We start from the raw sequence: 23474 nt of genomic DNA, 5'->3' as shown, positions 1-23474 counted from the left end.
GGTACATGTTTCGTCTTTTTAAAAGACATCTTCATCAATTAAGGGGGGAAAAAAAAAGGCAAAGACACAGTTCCATTTCTAAAAACCCTGTAATGTTTTTTTGAGTAACCTGTCCAATTCTTGATAAATTGTAGTGTGTAGGGGTAGGCCTAAAATTTAATTCTCAAATATCTATGTTATTAGTGGTTTTTAAAAAAATAACTGTTGGGCTCTTCAGTCTTCCAAAACTAACTTTGAGTAAATAAAATTTATAAACTACCTGAAAGAGAAAACATATAGTAACAGTATTACACCTGAAAAAGAATCAGTTTATTTAAAATAGAACAACATGTTTCATTCTTGAAAGAACATAATCAGAGTTTACCAAATCACACTCAAATATTTAGAAATAAATATTTATTTATTTCTTAATAAGGAGCTGAAGAACTGGAGCTTATCTTAAAGATGTCCTCCTCTGTCTCTACTGCATATATGCCAGAACCACTGAAGCTCCCTCCTTGTCCCTCAGTCTTGTCAAATGAAGTGTCACTAAACTTTTCATGGGTAATACTTAGAACTAGGGGCTGCCTGGCCGAGGCAGTAAAGGTGTGCCCGGAAGGACGTGGGTTCGAATCTCCGTCAGGAAGTCGTAAAATTTAAGAAACGAGATTTCCACTTCCGGAGGTGCATATGGTCCTGAGGTCCACTCAGCCTACACCAAAAATGAGTACCAGGTTAATTCCTGGGGGCAAAGGCGGTCGGGCTTAGAGCTAACTACTCTACCCCATCACGTGCCGAGGTTAACAATGGTGGAAACCTTTACCTCCCACTCCTCCAACGGCCTTCATGGCCTGTACGGAGGTGACTTTGCTTTGCTTTGAATGTGTAAATGTAAGGGGAAAAAAACGACTGTTTATATCGAGCAATTATAGCTTTAAAAAAAAAATACTGTACGCCAATCAGCATTTTGCTGAGTACTGGAGGAGAGCTTTGTAATCACAATCAAATGTCACTGCTTCCTTCCCTACAACGTGTGTTCGCTTTCTCACTTCACTGTGACGTATGTTTGCTACGTAAGCTTCCCGCATTTACATCAGGCCAGCCCGGCCGCACTGGGCTAGCCTCAGCGGGCACCTCTGTTTTATACAGTCGCTCAAAAGTAGAATGAACACGTCGTATTGTGTAAGTTCCTTGCAGGTACACTTTTCTCAACCCCAAATATTTGTTGTAGGTATCCACAGGGTTTGTATCTATATGGGTGATGAATTATATTTTGATAATTAAAATTAAGTCTGTTCAAATATTAAATGCGAGGAACACAGTGCTATGCACTCATTCTGGTTTTGAATGGCTATACAATGTAATGGATTTTTTTAACAGATGTACAATGTATTATGGACAGACTGAGAAATCTTGAGCCTTATTTTAACCAAGTTAACACCGAAAAGCATGGCTTTCATCTTAACATATTGTTATTATGTGTCTAACTTTGCTGAAAATTAAAAGCCTTGAAACATTCTCACTTTTATGATGTGGTCTTATTCAGTGTATGGTGGTGTCCTTTTCTTGTAGGATGGAGGTGTGTTCACGTGTGGTGCTGGAATGTATGGTCAGCTGGGGCATGGTTCAACAACGAATGAGTATTTGCCAAGAAAAGTATTGGAATTAATGGGGAGCACTGTTACCCAGATCACATGTGGCAGGTAATAAAAAGAACTATCCTATTATAAATGTAATTCTACGACCTGCTCCGAAACATTCTCATCCTGCATATTCCACCCTCTGGTATCCTGTTCTGGTTTGAAAGAAGTGAATGGTTTTAATTTCTCTGGCTTTACTGAAGTTTCTCTTGTTTATCGAGGGGGATTTTTCATCTAATATGATGTAGTTGAAAAATGGACTTTCGTTAGCTGTAACTTTCAACTTTTGTCACATGTATTATTGAATTTTGGCATGGCAACTTAGGTGTAATACCTTATTGTTACACCATATTAAGACAAATTAAAATTGAATATTTTCACTTTTGCATTAATGGTCAGAATCCATTGAGAGTCCACGATTTTGGATATCGCGTACAGTATAATTTTGATTTTTCATTTTTGGAGCGTCCATAGAAAAAATAAGTGCCATACTGGAAAATGATAAATCTGGAATGAATTAAAACCATAGAAAATTTGCCTCAACACCACAATAACGAATTATGCATACTGTAATTACTCGGAAACAAGTTAAACCTGCTGCTGATGAATTAATATCTTACAAAAACTCCTACATAAATTTTGAGCTAAAAATCTTTATAGTTTAAATTTGGTTTTACCTTGCAAATTACGTCACTTTCCTGCAAAAACTTCTTTCAGGTCAGTAACTTTGATTTGCCAAGTTCATCAAAAAATATGCTACTAAATAATGCCAAGCCAAGCAACAATCAGTCGAATGGATTTTTTTTTTTTTTTTTTTTTTTTTAAGTTCTTGATCTAATTAAATAAAGTACAACAGTCAAGGATGAAAAATTTCTGGGATGAACCAGTAAATCCGTTGTTCCCTGTGGTCCAAAGTAGGCCAAAATCAGAAGAAGAAAATAAAGCACATCAATACAAAACAGAAGAACACAACACGATGGCAAATTCCCATTGTAAAGAAAATCATCTCTTGTTATTTGGTCACCGGTATATGTAGTAAGATTTTGTACCATAAATAAGTCTTGTACCGCATAAATTATCATTAGGCCTCTTCGAATTTAAAGATTATGTTGTACTCAAGAATATGGTTTCACATACAAGTATCCATTCTCAAAATTTCTCGAATACATTATATTCATTTCTGCCTGTCACTGATCACAGGCCACAAAATTAATGTGAAGGGAAAAAAATTCATCAGAACAAAAGAAATTTTGGTTTATTAGGGACCTTGTGCTCCGCTGCAAAACTTGTTGAGATGCTTGCTGCACAAGCCAGTGAGCTACAGGTGGGAAATGGTACAAACTTTTTAAATGTTAGGCTGTGCATATAGAATGAGTGCAATTTTGATAAGGACATTTTAATGTAAACGTAAATATCCCCATCTTTTATTCGGGCCAATATGGTAATATCCCAAGACCTCCCATGGCTTTAAATATAATGTGTACAGTAAGGTGCAGCATCTGTTCATTTCACGAGAATAAAATTGTATAAAATGCCTGATGGTGCCAGGATATTGAGAGCATCATTGAAAACTGTAGCAGCTGTGAAAGGTTCTGAAGTAATACGTCAAAATGAGTAAACGTGCAGAGAAACTATGTTTTATGAAGATACTTTCTCACTCAGAAGAGCCATGACCAACCATAGTGATAAGAATATCTCAAGTCATGAGACATGAGAAATCTTCCGAGCATATTGCAAACTCTCAAGACTTGATTCCTGTCTGAATGCCTAGTATCTAGTGCCCTGAGAGAAGTGCAAAACCCTCCTTGACAACACAATCATAAAAATAGAGTTGTTTTTTTTCTTTTCTTTTCTTACAAGAATGAACATTTAATGAAACTTGTTTCATCTTCAGCTAGAGCTGTCAAAATGCACTCTGACTCCTTCCAACTGTTGCGGCCACTTTGTTTTACGACACCATGGTTTCCCTGAATAATACCAGGCGAATGCGATGTGAAGATGATCCTTTAAACAGATTCACCTCAAGTCATTTTTTTGGTACTTGTTCTAATTACAGCATTGAGGGGACGTTAATGCAAAGATCCATAGGCATGACGTTGCTGTCCTTTTGTTCTTGTTATTTGGTCACTGGTATATTTAGTAAGTTGTTGTAAGTCTCTGACTTAATTAATTACCATTAGGCCTACTCTACTTTTAACCCTTAACACTCGCGCGGCGGGCCATGCCTGATAACGAGAATATCCTTTGTCGGGTTACGCACGCATGAATTACAGGAAAGTAAGCTACTGCCATCTTTCGACGACAATTTGAAGCCACGTATATCTATCTCTTTGAAATCAGGCTTTGTGCGCATTCTTTGAAGACCACGCGAGTTTGTAAACAGATGTTGTTTAGCAACACGGCGTCGTTCGAGCAGCATGAGAAGGAAATATCCAGACTTTTAGACGAATGTGACATTGATTTCAACGATAGTGAGGGTGATTTTCAATTAAGTGGCAAGGAAGATATTGCGGAACGAGATTGTGTTGGTAAGTTGAGTGATGAAGATCCCGATAATGAGAAAAGTATGCTAAATGGCACTGCTGGTACCTCTACTGATGGCTAGAGGGAATACCATGACACAGACTTGGACTTGAAAAGAACCCCATTCACAGGGACTTCAGGTTATAAGCCACCACAAGGGACTAAACCTAAGAGTGAACTTTGACTTTTTCCTTTGTTCATGACTGATGAGTTATTGTTGGAAATTGTGCGTGAGACTAACCGGTATGCCAGTGCAAACATTCGAAAGGTTATACCCTTCCTACGTGAGTCTATTTGGAGGTTGTGGATAGATGTTACTCTTCCTGAATTCAAAGCATTTTTAGGCATAATCCTGAATATGGCAATGAACAGAAAGTCTGAATTACGACATGAGACAGTGTGTTTCTGCAATACTTGTAGAAAAAAGCCTGGAATACATCCCGGTGAGTGCTTAGAGAAGTTCCACACGATGCACAATTACAGATAAAAAGTGTCTGAGATAATTTCAGGCTTAAAAATGCTGAATATTGCACCTGAATATTGTATTGTACTTAAATATGCTGCCCATATGTTTGTGCTGTCTCTGATCCTTCTGCAAGCAGATTCTTAAATGGAGGTGGAGAGACAGGAGTGTTCAGAAGAAGAAAAAAGGAGGGCTAAGTGTTAAAGGTTATATTGTACTTGAGAATACAGTTTCGGGTCCAAGTATCAATTCTAAAAAGTTTTCAAATGCATTATATTCGATTGTGCCCATCTTAAAAAATGCTTGATCGTGGATTTAGCATTGATGGGGTCGAAATTTCTCGACGGTTGATGCAGGAAATCTCTTCTTCGAGGAACAGATAATGCAGATTTTAAAAAACATTTTTTAGTTAGATGTTCGCGGGACCATGTAATTTTGAATGAATAATCCGGGGAAACATTGTTTCTGGGACGGATTATCGAGATTCTACTGTACTTGTTTCAAAATACAGTGAAAGACATTGAATGTTAGAGCAGATAGATTGCAAGCTAAAAATAGCTTTATCTGCAATTCTGTTGTTTAATAAAGCCTATATGGATGCGCTGTACATAACTGGTAATTTCTTTAGTCAATTTTCTTATCACCTTCTTTCTACTGACTGTTTCTCTGTTGTAATTTTAAAAAAACCAAATGCCATGATGCAACAGCCCCAAAAGGCCATGGCGTACAAAGCGACCCTTCTCAGGCCAGAGAAAGACCTGCAGATTAAGAGGTGCCTTGTGGTCGGCATGACGAATCCTCTCAGCCGTTGTTATTCTTGGCTTTCAAGACCAGGTCTGTGAAGGAATATGTGATACATATATTGTAGTCATAGGTGGTTGGGGGAGGCAGTTGATGGGACTTCTTATCTAGCTGTTTTGGCCACATAGAAACTGTGACTAATTCAGACGGGTCAAGTATAAAATACTGGAGCTTAAGGAAAGACTATATTATTAGCCACATCTCAGGATTAAATGACTATTTAATCACATATTTAATAATCATGGTCGAGTTAAGTCCGTGCATCTTGTTTCACTCCATCCTTAACTCGTAAAATCATTGTAGCTTGGACAGCTGATGGATGTGTCAAAACTGGCAGCTATCTTGGCAACAAAACACACAAGCTTCTTAAAATTGTCAAGGAAGGCATGCTTGTAAAGATAAATTTGTATGTGTACAAAGAACACACTGATATATATATCACCATAATGGATTTAGGTCTCTATATCATATTTTGATTTTATCAAAATGTTTTTGCATTTTACCAAATTATTGTAGGCTGTCTAAGCCTGCTATTGTCAGAAATTGGAAGACCCACCATCCTCTATTTGCTTTATAAATATTATGGGTCATATGTGATAAACTGCAGAAATACTGAAGAAAGCAAACTGATGTACCACAGACCTGTTTACACTTGTGCTTTGGAAAAAATACTGTCCCGCATAAGTTATTTGTACACCGAACTATATTGCATACAACGACAACTAACACGTAAATCAAAATACAGTATACATTTTAATTGCCTACAAATTTATATAAGGAACTGTCAACTAAACTATGTACCATATATCATAAAAACTATTTAAGTTTACTATGAAAGTTATCAAAAACTTAAGTACACGCAAGTTTACCACCATTCATACTGTAAACAAATTGGCACAACAGAGCAAACACGTTTCAAGTTCAAAAATGTGTAAAAGTAGGATGATTGCAAATCCAATTTGAGCAAGACGAAAATTAGAACTGCTTTCAAGTGCTCCCTGCAACTGGTGCCCTCTAGTGAGTAAATAATGAAATAATTTGCTGAAGGTCAGAGTGATGACGGATCATGCTTTGAAAGTTTCTGTATGATACAATGGTAATGACAGATTGTTACATTGGAAGTGTATAGGGTTAATCATTATTGTTGCTATCCCTATAGAGATATTGCTATGAAATAATTTCTCAGTTAGTCTTCCTCCGGGATTTTCTGTGACAGTTGATTTGTTTCCTTAATCGTTCTTCGATCATGGCCCTTTTAAGAACCTTAGGGCATAATAGGTGAGTGACATAATCATTAGCTAATTTCAGAGTCCCTCCCAATTCAAATTCCAACCAGTTCACTTGCAACTTTAGAGATTAAAAGTAAAATGTTCCTATGATTTGTCTTGAATTGCATGTAAAATAGATCGTTATATGAACAGTTGTGAGCCACTGCATTCTACATATGTCTAACAACGAGACTGATGTGCGGTGTTGTTCCCTTACCATCCTTTAACTCTGGAACCGGCAATCGTCGCGATCACGACTCATTTCCCTCTTACTCAACCGGCAGAGTCGCTATCGAGATGCATTACGCCAGCGCTGACTAATTTCGAGATAGCGCCTTAACATTCAACATCTTTGTGACATATCTTACATCATGTTGAAAAGGAAACTCTACTCTATAATACAACACAATTCTGAAGTAGTTCAGGGTGACAGAGTGTGTGATATACACGTAGAAAAACGAGAATGCTTTGCAGACAGTCATTCTGTTGTGCTTGCTGTGGTTGTCCGATGTGCATTAGCTTTCGTGGCCCAAAATGAGAGAATTGTAAGTAAGTAGTGAAATTCGTAATTGTTTGGTTCATCTGGACGGCGAAGGTGATAAGGACGTATTTTTAGAAGAAATTGACGATGAAATTGACAATAATTCGTCTGGTAGTGGCGAGTTATGTGAGCCTAAGCTAAGTGATTTCGACACTGATATTGACGATGATCTGGAACACAGTGAACCAGCCATTGATAATGATAATGACGGTAATGCAGTTGACCAAACAGAAGTGGACAGTTTATCCTCCAGAGCCAGAAATAAAAGTTGAAGAGAAGTTCAAGGTTCGAAACACAGGAGTATGAAAATGCCCTCTGAGAAACAGTCCTCCTCAAACATATTCCTATTTGTTTTTCCCCAATCCTACCTGGAATCTTTTAGTGACTGAAATGAATAAATACGCACAGGAAATTATTCGAAATAAAACGAATTCCGGAAATATGGGTCCATGTTCTCGTCTGCAAAGATGGGTTGACGATACAGTATCAGAATTGAAAAAAATGCATTTGTCTAGTTGTAAATATGGGTCTGAACCCTAATAACAACATTGAAAAATAGTGGTGCACTTCAAAATCGCAAATATTTCTATATTTTTCTAAAGTCATGTCACTAAAACATTTCGACTGGAGAGAAATATTATATAACCTGTTGGTAATGGTAATTTTTGATGCCTACATACTCTATAGTCTGAACACCGACAAACCCCTTGAATGTGAGGAATTTATGGTTAGTATTGTCGAAGGTCTTATAGATGAAGAAACTCTTCAAACATTCCACCTGAACCTTCAGGAGAAATGGGACATTAGCTGGTACGCCTCCCAGGGTAGAAACTGCGGTTGTGTCCTGTCTGTTCTACTGCAGAAAAAAAGGTACGCACCCACTTCTGGTGCCCAGGATGTAATTGTGGTGTCCATAAGCAGTACTACCATAAATTAGAATATTTTTGGAGGAATATGAAAGCAGGAAGGAAGAGAAGCCACCCCAAAGGTAGCGAGGATGAATCTGACTAAGTAGACTCACGTCTTTGTGCGGTGTGCGTCTATTATTTCAGTTCTATTTTACTTTACAATACTTCTATGTAATGAAACCTTTTTACAAATTTTGTATCAGCATAAAATTGTGTAAATTTTGTGTATAGTAAAATCGTCATATAATATTAATTTTTACGTACACGTTGCCCAGAACTTTCGGATTATTTTGGAATACTTAGCGTGTGTTGGATACTTCGCCCATACTGCTTCAGGATACTAAATTGGTAAGTTTAATTTCCTACTGTAGTATTCTTTGTCCTTTTCTGAATAAAATGACATGTTATACATAAAAATAAATTGAAAAACAACATTTTAATGAATTTTTAAAAATTTGTTTACAAAACTTGCCTATGCTTGCCGTTTGAAGGTAAACCGCTTGCCTGTTCCAGAGTTAAGAACACTTTAATTAAGGGGTTCCTTGGTATTTTGTACAAGTATTATTCAAGAATTCAACTTTTTGGGACAGTTTGTTTGTTATTGACGGTTATTGTTTGTAGAACAAGTTCTCGAGAAGCTGCTTGTCTTGGATGTCAGTAATGTCCTTTCCACTCGTATCAAAGTTAGTGAGACTATGTATGTGACTAAATGAATTCTTTAAATCCTGGGATGTGACTAATGATATTAATAGCCATTCCTTAAACCCAGATATTCCATCCGGGAGATAGTAGGTTCGAATCCCACTATCGGCAGCCCTGAAGATGGTTTTCCGTGGTTTCCCATTTTCACACCAGGCAAATGCTGGGGCTGTACCTTAATTAAGGCCACGGCCGCTTCCTTCCAACTCCAAGGCCTTTCCTATCCCATCGTCGCCATAAGACCTATCTGTGTCGGTGCGACGTAAAGCCCCTAGCAAAAAAAATATATAAAAAAAAATAAACCCAGATATTATTACTTGACATTACCATTAGTCATAGTTGGTATCTATGTTGCCAAAACAGCTAGATAATCATTCCTATACAAGGATTTTTAAGACTCACATGAAGGTTGGAACGTAAGTTATGGCAATATTCCCTCCCCCCACCCCGTATGAATGCAGGGTCTACGAAATGGAGATATACAGATGGGAATGGGAAGCGTAAGGTGCCGTGAAATGTTTGATAAAGCCAAATAGGTTTACCTTGTGTAAGATATAAAGCAAGAAAACTGTCAGCTGTGAAATCCTTCTGTTACATAATGTTTTATTCTCAGAATGTACAGTAACCTTTACAGTAAATCCACAAAGTAGTCTCCTATATTGTCTATAACATGTTACTAACGTGCAGGAGATGTCGGGTACCAGTTGCCTCACGTGTGTATTTTCCAATCTCGTTTAAGTATGAGGCAGTTAGTTAATGGGAAAACATTGCAACGGAAGAGAAATGGTGATGACATTCCTTGATTTAGAAAAGGCTTATGATAGTGTTCCCAGAGCAGAAGCATGTAAAGTAATGCAACACAAAGAGTTTGGAAACAAATGATCAAACATGTGACAAAAATTGTTGCAGCAGTGTCCAGACACGTGTGAGGAGAACGTAGTAGTTTTAGAATGAAACTGGACTATGTCAAAGAAGTGTGCTGTTACTACTGTTCATAGTGATTATGGATGAAATATGAAGGAGGTGAACGTAAAATGAGGGAACAGATGATGAAGATGATGATGCTTGTTGAAAGGGGCCTAACATTGAAGGTCATCGGCCCCAGAATGAGGGAACAGGAACCAGAAGGTAATGTTATTTGCAGATGATATTATGGTAGGGAGCAAACAGAGAGGAAGTACAACTCAACATGCTGAGTGAGATTATATTAAAAATTATGAAAAGACATTCTGCTTGGAAAAGTGGAAGACAATGGTGTTGACTAGAAGAGAAAGGGAAGGGAAGGGAAGGGAAGGGAAGGGAAGGGAAGGGAAGGGAAGGGAAGGGAAGGGAAGGGAAGGGAAGGGAAATATAAATATAAAGGGGGGGAAAACCTTGAAATTGTGGAGGACTTCAAGTACTTGGGAAGTGAACTGATGCAGGGCTAGACATGGAGAGCATTGAAAGGATTCAACAGGGAAGTGATTTCTAGCAGAGTGAGAAACCTGCTGTGGAGGAAGGAAGTACCAATGAAGTGTAAAGAGGTGATGTAAAAGATGTTCTACTGCCCAATACTGACATATGCAGCAGAGACCAGGATACTGCCAAAAAGACAGGAGAATAAAATCCAGACCAGTGAAATTAAATTTTTAAAAAGTACCCTATGATAGGAAGGACAACAAAGGACAGAGTAAGAAATGAGAATGTCGGGAAGGAAACCAGAGTGGAAAGGCTTTGTAACAGAATGGCGAAGGATAAATTTAGATGGTTTTGAACATTTTAAGAAGATTGAGGAGGGAAGGATGCCCAAGCAGATGATGGAATCCCAGATAGGAGGAGGGAGACCCAGACTAAGGTGGTTGAAAATGATCAATACCAAGTTTAATCAGAAGAAACTTGGATTGGAACACAGTTAATGAGGAGCATGATCGTCAGATAGAGAAAGATGGAAAGGTGCCATAAACATTTGAATCTGGGGGGAGTCAGACGAGGGAAATGGATGATTATGATGATGATGATAATGTTTTAGAGTGTGCGGCCAGTATCCAGTAATCGGGAGATAGTGGGTTTGAACCCCACTGTCGGCAGCCCTGAAGATGGTTTTCCGTGATTTCCCATTTTCACACCAGGCAAATGCTGGGGCTGTACTGTAATTAAGGCCTTGGCCGCTTGCTTCCCATTCCTAGGCCTTTCCTATCCCATTGTCTCCATAAGACCTATCTGTGTCGGTGCAACATAAAGCAAATAGCAAAAACAAAAAAAAAAAAGTTTCAGAGCATTCACAATGTCCTCTCAAACCGTCTCCCATGCAATGGTTCTTTCACTTTGGAGATCAGGTCAAAATCATATGGAGACAGGTGGTGAGTGTGGCAGGTGTTCCAGTTCTTTCTTTCCCGTTGTGGAAGTTTTCTCCGTACAGCCTCTGCTGCTTGCGGACTGGGTTGATCATGGGAAAGGTTGACATTGGTTTGGTTTGTAACTCAAGTATTCTCCATCTTCTGTGCATGTCCATGCTCTCATCAGTCCGAGCACTAACAAGTTTCTGGACCGTTGCACAAAATGGCCTACTTCATGTCCGTGCTTAAATGCTGCTGCCCATCTCACAACGGTTCAGTTTGGAAGGGCATTATTCTCCAAAATTATCACAAGCTCTCCGAGATGATTTGGCATTACGACCCCAGCAAATGGCGAGTTTGATGCATGCATGCTGTCTTGCCTTGTCACATCCACTCTGCATGGAGCCCGACCTGCAGTCCCATAACCCTGTGCCTGATACCTGTCCAGTGCACCACCACGTAATTTTGTCTCCATGTCATGATTTCCAGGACGTATGGCCATTGTATGGTAGCACCGTGCAATTGTGAGGAAAAAATTTGCAGTGACTTATGCCTCAACTGTATACAGGGTTATTCATAAATCGTCAAATTTGGATAACATCTTGATGTTGCTGTATGAGTTGTGCGAGTCTGATTCATGTACATTTGAAAACAGAAAGTTTCCCAAGTTTTTGTCAAATGAAGCACGCATGTTGTGACGCCGTTGGCCGATAGGTGGCAGAAGTATGGAATTGTTTGAAATGGTGTTCGCAGGCTACGTGAAGGCATTAGTGATAGAATTTGTAAAAACAGAGGCTACCATGGCTGTTCAGCGGCAATGTTGCACTCTTTTTCACAAGGAATTTCCAGATCGCAGGACGATCATAAAGTGGCATCAGCCGTTCGAGCGCACGGTTTGTTTGTGTCCGCCCAAACAACCTGGGAGGCCGGGACCGTCAGAGGCCACTGTCTCACATGTTCATGAGTTGTTTCAGTGCAGCCCTCAGAAATCAACAACTCGTGGTAGTCTGCAGCTGGGAATGTCATACCCGACTGTGTGGCGGATTCTTTGCAAGCAACTGAGGGTGAAATCATACAAACAGCAACTCCTGCAGGCTCTCACAGATGGTGACAAAGGGGTTCGCACACAGTTTGTCACAGACATGCAGGTTGCATTGTTAGCTAATGATGATTTTGGTTTGGTGACAGACTCCTCTTCAGCGACAAAGCAACGTTTCATGTGTTGGGGAAAGTGAACCGTCACAAGGTGTGCATTTGGAGGACAGAACTCGCACATGAGATAATTGAGCCTGTGCGTGACTTCCAAAGATCAACGTGTTCTGCACCCTGTCGAAGGACAAGCTTTACCGACCCTATTTCTTCGTCGAATCCATAGTGATTGGCATCATTTATCTGGTCATGTTAGAACAATGGCTTATGCTGCAACTGTAACTACTTCATTTTCAAACGGGACGGAACCCCGCCCCACTTCCATCGACTCGTACGCGCATACCTGAATGTGAACCTTACCGCAATGTTGGATTGGATGAACTGTTGACATTAATACTGCATTGTTGCGGTGGCCGCCCCGTTCCGCAGACCTAACCCTGTATGATTTCTTTCTCTGGTGATATGCGAAGGACAGGGTCTACATTCCACCACTTCCTGCTGACTTGAATGACCCCAAAATCGCATTACAGCAGATATAGCAACGATAGTCTGTAACATGCTGGTGCTGGTGTGGGCGGAGTTGGACTACCGCCTGGATGTCTGCCGTGTATCCAAAGGGACACACATAGAACACTTGTAAGATATGTCAAACAAACTTGGGAAGATTGTTCCTCTTTTGGTATATCATTAACTTCTCTATGTAAATAACTTATTTCACAATAAATTTCAGAAATGTGACAATGATTTAACCCTATATATGACACGCCTGTGAACCCCCTGTGGGTGGGGGCGGTAGAATAACACCCACGGTATCCCCTGCCTGTCGTAAGAGGCGACTAAAAGGGGCCCCAGGGGCTCTGAACTTTGGAGCGTGGGTTGGCGACCACGGGGCCCTCAGCTGAGTCCTGGCATTGCTTCCACTTACTTGTGTCAGGCTCCTCACTTTCATCTATCCGACCTCACTTGGTCAACTCTTGTTCTTTTCCGACCCCGACGCTATTAGGTTTGCGAGGGCTAGGGAATCTTTCATTTTCACGCCCTTCATGGCCCTTGTCTTCCTTTGGCCGATATCTTCATTTTTTGAAGTATCGGATCCCTTCCATTTTTCCCTCTGATTAGTGTTATATAGAGGATGGTTGTCTAGTTGTACTTCCTCTTAAAACAATAATCACCACCACCACCACCACCACCACCACCACCACCACCACCACCACCACCACCACCACCACCACCACCACACGCCTGTGATTGGTGGGGTAGGTGTTTTTCTTTAGTGGAAAAATATTTCCGTAGAATTAGTTTTTATGTATCATAGAATCTATTAATGGAGTGTTGACTGTTACAAGAAATCATGTTCATATTGGTCCCTATTGACTAACTTGAGAGAAAAAAAAGTTAAGTTTATCTACTTTGGCAGGTTTGATCCTTGCTCAGTCCGGTGGTATTTGAAGGTGCTCAAATACGTCAGCTCATGTTGGTAGATTTACTGGCACGTAAAAAACTCCTGTGGGACAAAATTCTGACACCGGCGTCCCCGAAAACTATCAAAAGTAGTTAGTGGGATGGAAAAGCAATATTATTATTTATTAAAAGTTCTTGATGAGACAGTCATTTATTAAAATTGTGTGTAGTCTACTATACAGTGGCCCACGAGAGTTGGAGTCTGACGTTTAGCACCACTGGCAAGAAAAAGTTGAGTAATGCTGCTCGAAAATGATCTGTTGCTATGGCAACGATAACAGCAATGCAACATTTAAGAAAGCTATCACCTTGTGGGTTGTTGAACGCTTTTGTGATATTATTGGGAGTGGTTGTTGCTGCTTTATGTATTTACGGGTGTGTTTTCTGAATATCATTAATTTGTTCATATTCTGACTGATTTTCTTCTCTCGATAAAGTATAGTCTTCCTATTGTGCATATTATACCATAGTTTATTTCTGAAGTGTACCGGTACCATTAACAATCGACATTAAATAATAAAACTGTCAATGTGGGAGGTGTTCTATTCTGTATTTAACATGTGCATTTGTTGAGGTTATTATCTTAAACTGATGATTTTGTTAGTGATCAAGAAATTTCATAGTTATCAGCAATGATGTGTTCTGTTTTAAATGCTGGAATTATTAGCTCGAGCTTAGGAATGGGTCAATGTTTATTGAATTGCATTAGGTCGACATGTTTTATTAAACACTCAGCCTGTATTATAGGATAATATGGCGCAGATATATGATACGACAAGGCAGCGTAAGCCTACTTCGTAGTTGCTGCTTTTGCCACTCAAATGTCAGTCTCCAACTCTTGTGGACCATTGTAACACTTTCGTTAAGAAATCAGGCAACAGTGCAGGAATATTAGGAAAACAATGAGTTTGTCATATATTTAAGTTGTATATTGTTCAGAGTATGTATATTTATGGTGTTATTTCTTTCTTGACAATGTCATTTGAGTGTAACATTCTTTATGACTGAGTATATTGTATTCTTGAAATAAAAATAAAATACACAATATAAGAATCGGATATCATATAAGGGAAAGGTATTTGTTTAAATATGGAGGATGCTCAGGAAAAACCCTGTATGTGTAATCTCTGTTTTACTAGATTTAATATTTGTAAATGTCAAGTGTATGCTAGCTTGTAAACATTTTGATTTTATATAGTGGGAATAACATGGAGCAGAGCTGAAGTTGTTATACAATATTATTTTGGATACTGTTGTTTTCCCTTTATTTAATTGGTTTTTCTTACAGGCGGCATACACTAGCTTTTGTCCCATCTAGAGGACGGGTATATTCATTTGGGCTTGGTGGTGCAGGTCAGCTGGGAACAAGATCACCTATCAGTGCATCTACCCCACAAGTGGTCTTGGGACCTTGGGTTTCCCCAAGTGGGGCCGCAGTAGTTGACCCGGAATTGGAAAGCAAGTATGCCAAAAACTGTGTTGTCAAGAGAATTTATGCTGGAGGAGACCACTGTTTTGCTGTTGTTACACAGCATAAAGTGAGTAGTGCAGTTTCTTGTTCTGGTTGGAGTGTGTATTAAGGCGACATTCCAGAGATAAAAATCGATATTTTGGTCATTTTGGTGAATTTTTATTTTTATGGCTGAAATTGAAAGGATTGAGTTTTTTTCTTGTCACAAAGTTATTCTGCTGAATTAAAACAATTTATCACTGTAATAATGCTTTGTTTGCCAATTGTAATTTTACATTTAAATCCCATTTTTCTCTCGTAATATTCTGCCAACTGTAACAAAATTTGTGTGGTATATGTATCACAGCTATATTAAGAAACCTGCATATGGAATTTTTGATTGCAGTATTTTTTTATCAAGTAGTAGGGATTTTTAAGTCCAAAATTTTAGAACTTAAAAATGACACAAACTTTAGTACGACATTATCTCCTTATTCGTAAATTATGTACAGAAAAATTAATACATAGTGCTTTTAAAAGAAATATTATCTACCTAATAATAAATTTACATGAATATGTTAAATTTCATGGAAAAAATTGAATTAAACATTTCAAAAACAAAAATTTATTTTGGGAACACTATTCATTGTATATGAAAGAAATGTTCGTGATATCTCTAATTTTATGTAGGTGACATTACCACAAAGTTTCGTGAAAATCCATGCATTAGGTAAAAAATTATATCTTTTTATCTCCGGAGTGTCGCCTTAAGTTGATGATGCTACTCATTTTGCTAAATGTATGTTTAATGAGCACTTGATTGACCGTGCATGTGTTATATGCTCAACATCTCAATACAAACACAAAGACTGAGCTGCTTCACCTGTCAGAATACTGCTCGGATAATGGAAATTTTGGATTGCTGAGATGCCATCATTTGAATATATTATAGAATGCAAGTCATTGGTCATAAGATTCATTGAAATGCATAAGTTTCAGAACTGGAAGTTTCTCGGCACCTGTTGTAACATGCCATGAACCATACTGAAACCCATGTGGTGAACCATCACAAGTGTGAATGCTCTCCTAGAATTTGAGATTGCGTGACTTTAATTACATGCTGTGTCTTTGCAGTAGTACTGAAATACGCTTTTTGAAACACATTGTTGGTTGTCGAGTTCCTTTTCGTAGGTTAGTCCCTGGAATTGAGCACTGCATTGGTAATATTCCAATAAAATCCCTTCCGCTCATTTCATACATGTTTCTAATTCTTCAAACTGTTTATTTTCATCGAAACATTGTGCATTGGTCCCAACGAAATTTCAAAATAAGATTAGGTCCACTTTTTAAACCTGGATCCGCCCAAGATTTTACTTTGTGAGAATCAACTTGTAACGTTTACCGTTGGATAATGTGCATGTGAAGGTCCCGGAAAACTTTTAATTTTATTTATTCGACACGTAACTTCTGAGAAAAGGCCCCTGCCATATATGGCACGCTGGGCGGTAGTGCTGCCTTTTGTTTCACAAACGGGAATTTGGATATTATTCCGCATTTGGGTTACAGATATGCTTTTATCCAATACTTTCTTTTGTAAATCAACAGTATACAAGTTTTTCTTCAATATTAGCACATATTACAAAAATAATGTTGTTACAGAACTATTAAAAATACCTAGATGTTTGATTTTTGGTGGTAGGGATGATTTTATAGGGGTTGTAAATTAATTGAGTTGTTAATTATATGAGGAAATGAATTTATATTTTAAATAATAATGCTAAAATCTCACAAGCTACCCAAATCACTTATTACATCTTGAGGCAATCAGTCTGTATGAGGAATTATAGCAGCGGTGTGTACAGAGATAAGTCACCTGTTCACGTGCGTACTGCACTAACGATGATGTTCTGAAAGGCAAGTACACACTACTTATTACCTTTGTGCGTATGATAATCAGTAAAATAGTCTACGCATAAATCTACATTGCACTTAGTACATGGGGTTCTAGGCCTAGCAAGGCAATTTTCTCTTTGCACCTGGAATTGTAGATCAGTGATGCATTCCATTGTACCAACATTCCTGCACTGCATCGTGTCCAAAACAATGAGATCTTTTGAACAAGGGAGCAGCTTTGTAGCGTGTAAGATAAGTCTGGACAATTGCAAGATATTAGAATCATTCTGTATTGACGGTTTTCACTTTACAAAGGTGAAAAATTTTATTGTATTGAATTAGGAGGCTACTCTTATTTTTCACCTTTGTAAAGTCTGGACAATTGCTTGTCGAAAATCAAGATCAGAAATTCCTTCTCGAGACATGTGTTTCAGCTGCTACGTATCGTGCATTCTTACATCAACGAACCATGCAAATATTTCCCACCACCACTTTTTTCCTGCATTCGCTCAAAGCTGGCTACCAGATGAATTGTCGGCGAAGCCACCTCCATCTTCATCCCCGCTGTCTTCATCCGACAAAACTGCAGCGTCTGGAGGCTCGAATACATTTCCTACGTCAGAAAGTTAATCATTTTCCAACAAGTCGAGTACTTCGTAATGAAATTCTCCTAGAAAGATGTATGAACCCATAAATATGAAGCACGTGGAAAGACATGATGAATAACTGCATAAAAGATACATTTCAACAAGAAAACCGCAATGTAGTGTCAATTTTATGTGAAAATTTTACTCTGTGTGATTAAAAATTGTTAAATTAAAACATATAACTTACAGCATACACTATTATGCATTGATAGGTTGAAAAAGAAGAATGAAATTAACGGAAAGGGACATCAGAACTATAACAATTATAGGCTGAGTTGTGCCGGGCAGAAAGGCAGCACTTCCGCCCAGCGTGCCAGATAAGTACCACAAAACTTCTACTTCAAATGAAAGGACATCAACAATCACCAAGATATATCTCAGCTAATCCCCGTACATACAAGCACCTTAGACAAAAGTATAGCTCAACAGGATCCTTATAAATAACTATAGAAATAGAGCAGGAATTACTTACTTCAAACGTGCAGCCATTATTGGCACTTGTGAATACAAAACTTCACTTTTTTGTAGCTATACCGTACCAATGATCACGATATACTAAAACAAACCACGTAAGGTGTTAGGCGGGACTTCTCTGAACACGACAATACCATAGTAAACAATACAGTGCGCACGGTTTCAAAAATAAGACTTCAAGAAGACCGTGTAGTTTGCCGTGTCATATGTGGTACGCTGGGCGGATCCAGGTTAATTGAGCCATGTCTACAAATTAGCGATTTTACATCAGTCATGTTGAGGCTATTTTAAATCCCACAAGTACAAACAAATAAGCAGAAATGCAAGTAAGTGTGCTAGTAAAAACTGCACTGGAAGGTGAAATAAAAGAAGTAGATTAATTTGCCTTAACCAAACTCAAATTCAGTCGGCATCTTGTTAAAACTGTGTTGATTCTATTGATGCCTTTTCCTTGTTGATTAGATTATGTGAGGTTTATCAGATGCCACTGAACCTTGATGATGAAACTGAGATTGCCCGAGTTGGTAGATATATAGCAAGTATTTCAATGTTCAATGCCTTGAATGACTCCTTGATGATCGTGTGATGATGCTGATGAAAAAACATGCTTGTTGCATATATTTTGATGCTTTTTTAAAATATTATTCAGTTTCACTTTTCTGGGAATTCTTTTTCTGTGAATTCCCAGGGAAAGTTAAATTGATGTGCAGGCTGGTTTTCTGGAAGTTTGCTTTCTAACTGGTTTTAGTTTTATCTACATTTCTATATTTTCAGTTAACCTATTGAAATCAGCGTAGGCTTAAGTGTAGATTAGAATTGTAGTGTAGCTATTTTATTAGATACTGTAGTATCTTGCTTCATTGTTGTATAATCCTTGTGTGGCCCATTTGGTATTTCAACAATTAACATCAGCATTCATTTCTGTTTTTGCGTAGTAGTAGTAATAATAATAATAATAATAATAATAATAATAATAATAATAATACCGAGCAAGTTGGCTATGCAATTGGGAGCGCGCAACAATGAGCTTGCATTTGGGAGACGATTGGTTCAAACTCCACTGTTAGGAGCCCTGATGATAGTTCTGTGGTTTCTCCATTTTCATAGCAGGCAAATGATGGGTCTGTAACTTAATTAAGGTCACAGCACCATCCTTCCCACTAAAAAATCAACAAATGCTATGTGAGTTTCTAAGTTGAATTCCCTGCATTTTTCTGTTAAAAGTTTCATGTTTAATTAGGCATCAGCATCTGTGCATCCCTTTTGAAATCCTTGTTCATTTCCAGTTACGTTTTTATAATGCTTGAGTAGTTTTTCTTTGACAGTATTAGCATAAACTTTGTATCCTGTGTTGAGTACCGTACACTCCCACAATCTTTCACATTTCCCATCTTATGAAGAGAAATAACTATTGATTTTTGCCAATTCTCTGATGATTGTTTCTATTCCAAATTAACTTGATACATCTGAGAAATCTTTGCTTGAAGATGTCACTGGAGTATTTCAGTAATTCTGCATTTATTGAGATTCTCCAGATGCTTTTCCATTTCTAAGTTTTCTGAGTACTAGCTCCAGTTCTTCGAGCATAATGGTTTCCAAAGACTTGGCAAGCAATTTTGGTAGTATAAATGGTTGAACATTCAAATGTTCTGAAAATAAATTAGCTTCTCCTTTAGGGGTATTGTGTTAATTTTTGTCTCTTCTTTCTAATCATTATTCAGTTTCTTGAGTATTTTAATTTCTGTGGTTGTGGTCTTATACCAGTCTCCAGGTGTGAATCAATGTTTTCCCAACTTTCTCTGTGTTTTTTTCTGAACTTCCCTGTTTGCTTTTGCTCTCTTATGTTCATACCCTATTGTATTTTATTATTTACCAGTTGACAGCTCTTTTTCATGTGGATTTCTTTTGTCTGAAATAAATTTTTCAACTTCTTCAGCTGCCTCTGTGGATCATTGGTAGTGTCGGCCTCCAGATCCCAAGATAGCCGGTTCAAACCCGGCAGAGGTAGTAGGATTTTTGAAGGGCGGAAAAAAGTCCATTCGACACTCCATGTCATACGATGTCGGCATGTAAAAGATCTCTGGTGACACATTTGGTATTTACCTGACAAAATTAATTAAATCTCAGCCATAGACGCCCAAGAGAGATCCGGTTTACTCGGTCTGCCATCTAGTGGGCCTATAGTAAAACGGAACGTCAAAATTGACGAGCAGACAGCCAGATGGCGTCAAATTGAAATGTCTGCACATGGTAGCTGAGGCCATATTATTATTATTATTATTATTATTATTATTATTATTATTATTATTATTATTATTATTATTATTATACTCTTTTGCATCTGCCATTTCTTAACTCCCAAACTTTCAAAAGCACACTGTTTTAAAACTGAACAGCCATTCTTCTTTCACATTGTCACTAACTGGTGTTATCTGGGTAAGATTGAGTATTTTCTGGTATAGCCATTTTATATCAAAGTCTCTTAATACATTAAACTTGTGAGAAGTTCTGATTCTTGTGTTCTTTGTTTCTTTCTCTGGGAAGCATGTGGGCCTCAGATGAAGAGTTGCATTTAATAGAAAGTGGTCGGTTTTCAGTTCAGGATCTTAGGAGACTCTTGTATCCAAGACTAATTCAGCCAATTTTCCAATACAAATAATACAATCAATAATTGATTTTTGATTTTGCGCAGACTGTGTGTACTTGTGGCTGTTTTTGTGTACGAACATAGTGTTCATAATCTTTAACTGATTGAAGACAGCAGAATCTGTTAATTTTTTTCCATTACCGTTACAGGTTGTTTCTTCATGAATTCCAATGTTATTCTGAATTTTCTCATTACCATCTTTGGCAATGAAGTATCTCAGTATTACATATCTTGGTTGTTAATCTTATTGACCATCTTTAGCAAATCATTATAGAATCTATAGCATTCTTTTGAATTGCTCTATACTCCCTGTATACCCCTATAACTATAACATAGCCTCTGGATAGTATTAGTCTTAATTGGATGATCCTTTCATTCCAGAAAGTGTAGCTATCAATTGTTGACCTTAATTTTATGTCCAATGAGCGAGTCGCCTGCCTGTGCTCTGGTAAATCTTTCAACCCCACTGTAAAACTGTAAATAATTTGCTGTCCCTTTTGACCCTAAAGCTTTCTTTCTGTTTCTAAAAATCTTTTTTAAAAATAGATAATGTTGTTCAGTTGTTTATCTTTGTGTGAAGTACCCTGGACCTTCTAGGTAGCATATTTAATAATGTTCTTCCAATCTTGGTTCTTTTCTTTGTCGAGTTTGTCGTCTTTATAATTTGTCTGGCTATTCTTTCCTTTGCTAGACTTGAGAGTAATGAAATGACCTTCCACGGAGTTGCTTTGCCGAAGTAAGTAAGACCATTGATGGTTCTGCCATCTCTCAGCCCACAGACTTGCTGCAGTACAGCATTTACTCTGTAGACAATGTAATGGTTATTCTGCCTCGACGTTGCCAGAGCTGTGTCGGTGGAAATAGGTTAGTGCACCACGTGATGGAGAAGTTGGCATTTGGGTAGAGAAGGTAAATGGATTGCACTTGACTTCCCTTGAATAATCCAAAAAGTTAAACTCACAGCTATGAATGAGAAGTTAGGCACAGCTTGCAAAATTGCCATCTGTACTGAAATTAATCTATAGCAACTGAACCAAACTCATAATTTTATAAAGACATTCAGGTCTTCGTCAGTATTATGATGTACTAAATAGGCATTTTTTTTTTTTTTTTTTTACAGTACTTCATATTATATAACCTTTAGAATACATCAGTTAAACAAGCTTTTGTTGGATGTTTGCTTGTACTGAAATACTGTCAGAGTGTAATAATGGTTAATGATGGTGAGGCAATGCTTGAAAGTATTTTAAAAGAATTGTATGCACTATTTTTTTTTTTTGCTTGTAAAACGACCGACCCTGATGGGCCTTGGCCTACCAAGTGACCACTACTTAACCCAAAGGCCTGCGGATTATAAGGTGCCACGTATTCAGCATGATGAATCCTCTTTGTTGTTACTCTTGGCTTTCTAGACTGGAAAACTCGTAAACCATCATATTGAGTACAGTATGAGAAAGGCTAAAAGCCAAGGAATGCCTTTTATTGGCAAACATTTTTTAGTAACATCCAGTATTTTTGAAGAGGCATCTTTTTAACCCTCTTAGTGCCAGGCCTGAAATGCATACCCATGTGAAAAATGCTAAGCATACTTCATGCCATTTACTTACTTATATTAAAATAGTCGTAGGAATTGAACCATTGGTCATAACATACTGAAATTTGCTCTGATTCTAACCAATATACTGGTACTCGTTCTACAGTTGATATAAAAAGCCTAAACTTAAATATAAATATATAAATCTGCATTTTTATAGGATGCTACAATTAAAAAATAAGAAAATGCAAATTCTGCAAGCATTCTCTAAAATGTATTTTTGAAATTTGAATATAGTAGCACAACACCTACTATTCATAATAAAGAAAGAAAACAAGGAACAAATCAATTAGTTTCTTAAAAAATAAAATTTGTTGGCACATGTGTATTTTGTTGAATCTTCATGAAAAGTGTGAATTTTTTTCTTGTCAATAATCAAACTTATTTTTGAAATAATCTCACTTAGGCCTATATCTAAGTCATAATATACAAAACTAAAAAATATTACTTTCGTACACTACTGTTTCAAAACTGTGCATAAATAAATAAATAAATAACTTGAAAAAATTATATAGTTTGATTCACAGATGTGGAAATTAATTTTTACAAAACATTATACATTTGATCACATCCCGAAAATGGTATCAACTCTAGCAGAAAATCATGGACCAAGCAGACATTTTCACATTTTAGCAGAAAATCATGGACCAAGCAGACATTTTTCACATTTTGTTCAAATGGTGTGGCATCACATTCGTTTTTCACCCTTTTCTTTGCTGGCCTTGCTACATACACAGTATTTTCTTTCCTTGTTACCTTCGAAATTTTTTAAAGAAACATCAGCTGAAATAAAATTGAGAGAGTCTTGACGTACCTGGCATGTTGTGAGAGTCACATGCATTGAGAACAGGCTGAGATGGTTCTTACAATGTCACTAACAACACTTTCACTTGCTAATTCAGTATCCAAATCACTTTCCGGCACGTCGCGCACTCAAATATCCTCATCTTCACTCAAATCATCTTCTTCCTCTATGGCTCTACAGTTCATTGTGAACCTTGGCCTCTTCAACAATCTTCTGC

General features: G+C 37.7%; 1 protein-coding gene across 4 annotated transcripts in view; it reads left to right on the top strand.

Moving 5' to 3' along the window:
- Positions 1 to 23474, top strand: part of Herc4 (HECT and RLD domain containing E3 ubiquitin ligase 4) — a 362042-nt gene that overhangs the window by 117279 nt on the left and 221289 nt on the right. For all 4 annotated transcript variants that reach the window (XM_067152418.2, XM_067152419.2, XM_067152417.2 and 1 more), the window contains exons 8-9: positions 1552 to 1682; positions 15036 to 15285. In XM_067152418.2, the coding sequence (XP_067008519.1) occupies positions 1552 to 1682; positions 15036 to 15285 (381 nt within the window). The remainder of the gene's footprint in view (positions 1 to 1551; positions 1683 to 15035; positions 15286 to 23474) is intronic.

This window comes from Anabrus simplex, chromosome 8 (genome assembly GCF_040414725.1).
Source record: "Anabrus simplex isolate iqAnaSimp1 chromosome 8, ASM4041472v1, whole genome shotgun sequence".
NCBI classification, from domain to species: domain Eukaryota; kingdom Metazoa; phylum Arthropoda; class Insecta; order Orthoptera; family Tettigoniidae; genus Anabrus; species Anabrus simplex.
Note: the sequence above shows the minus strand (reverse complement) of the source record. Positions and strands in the feature narration are given on the sequence as shown.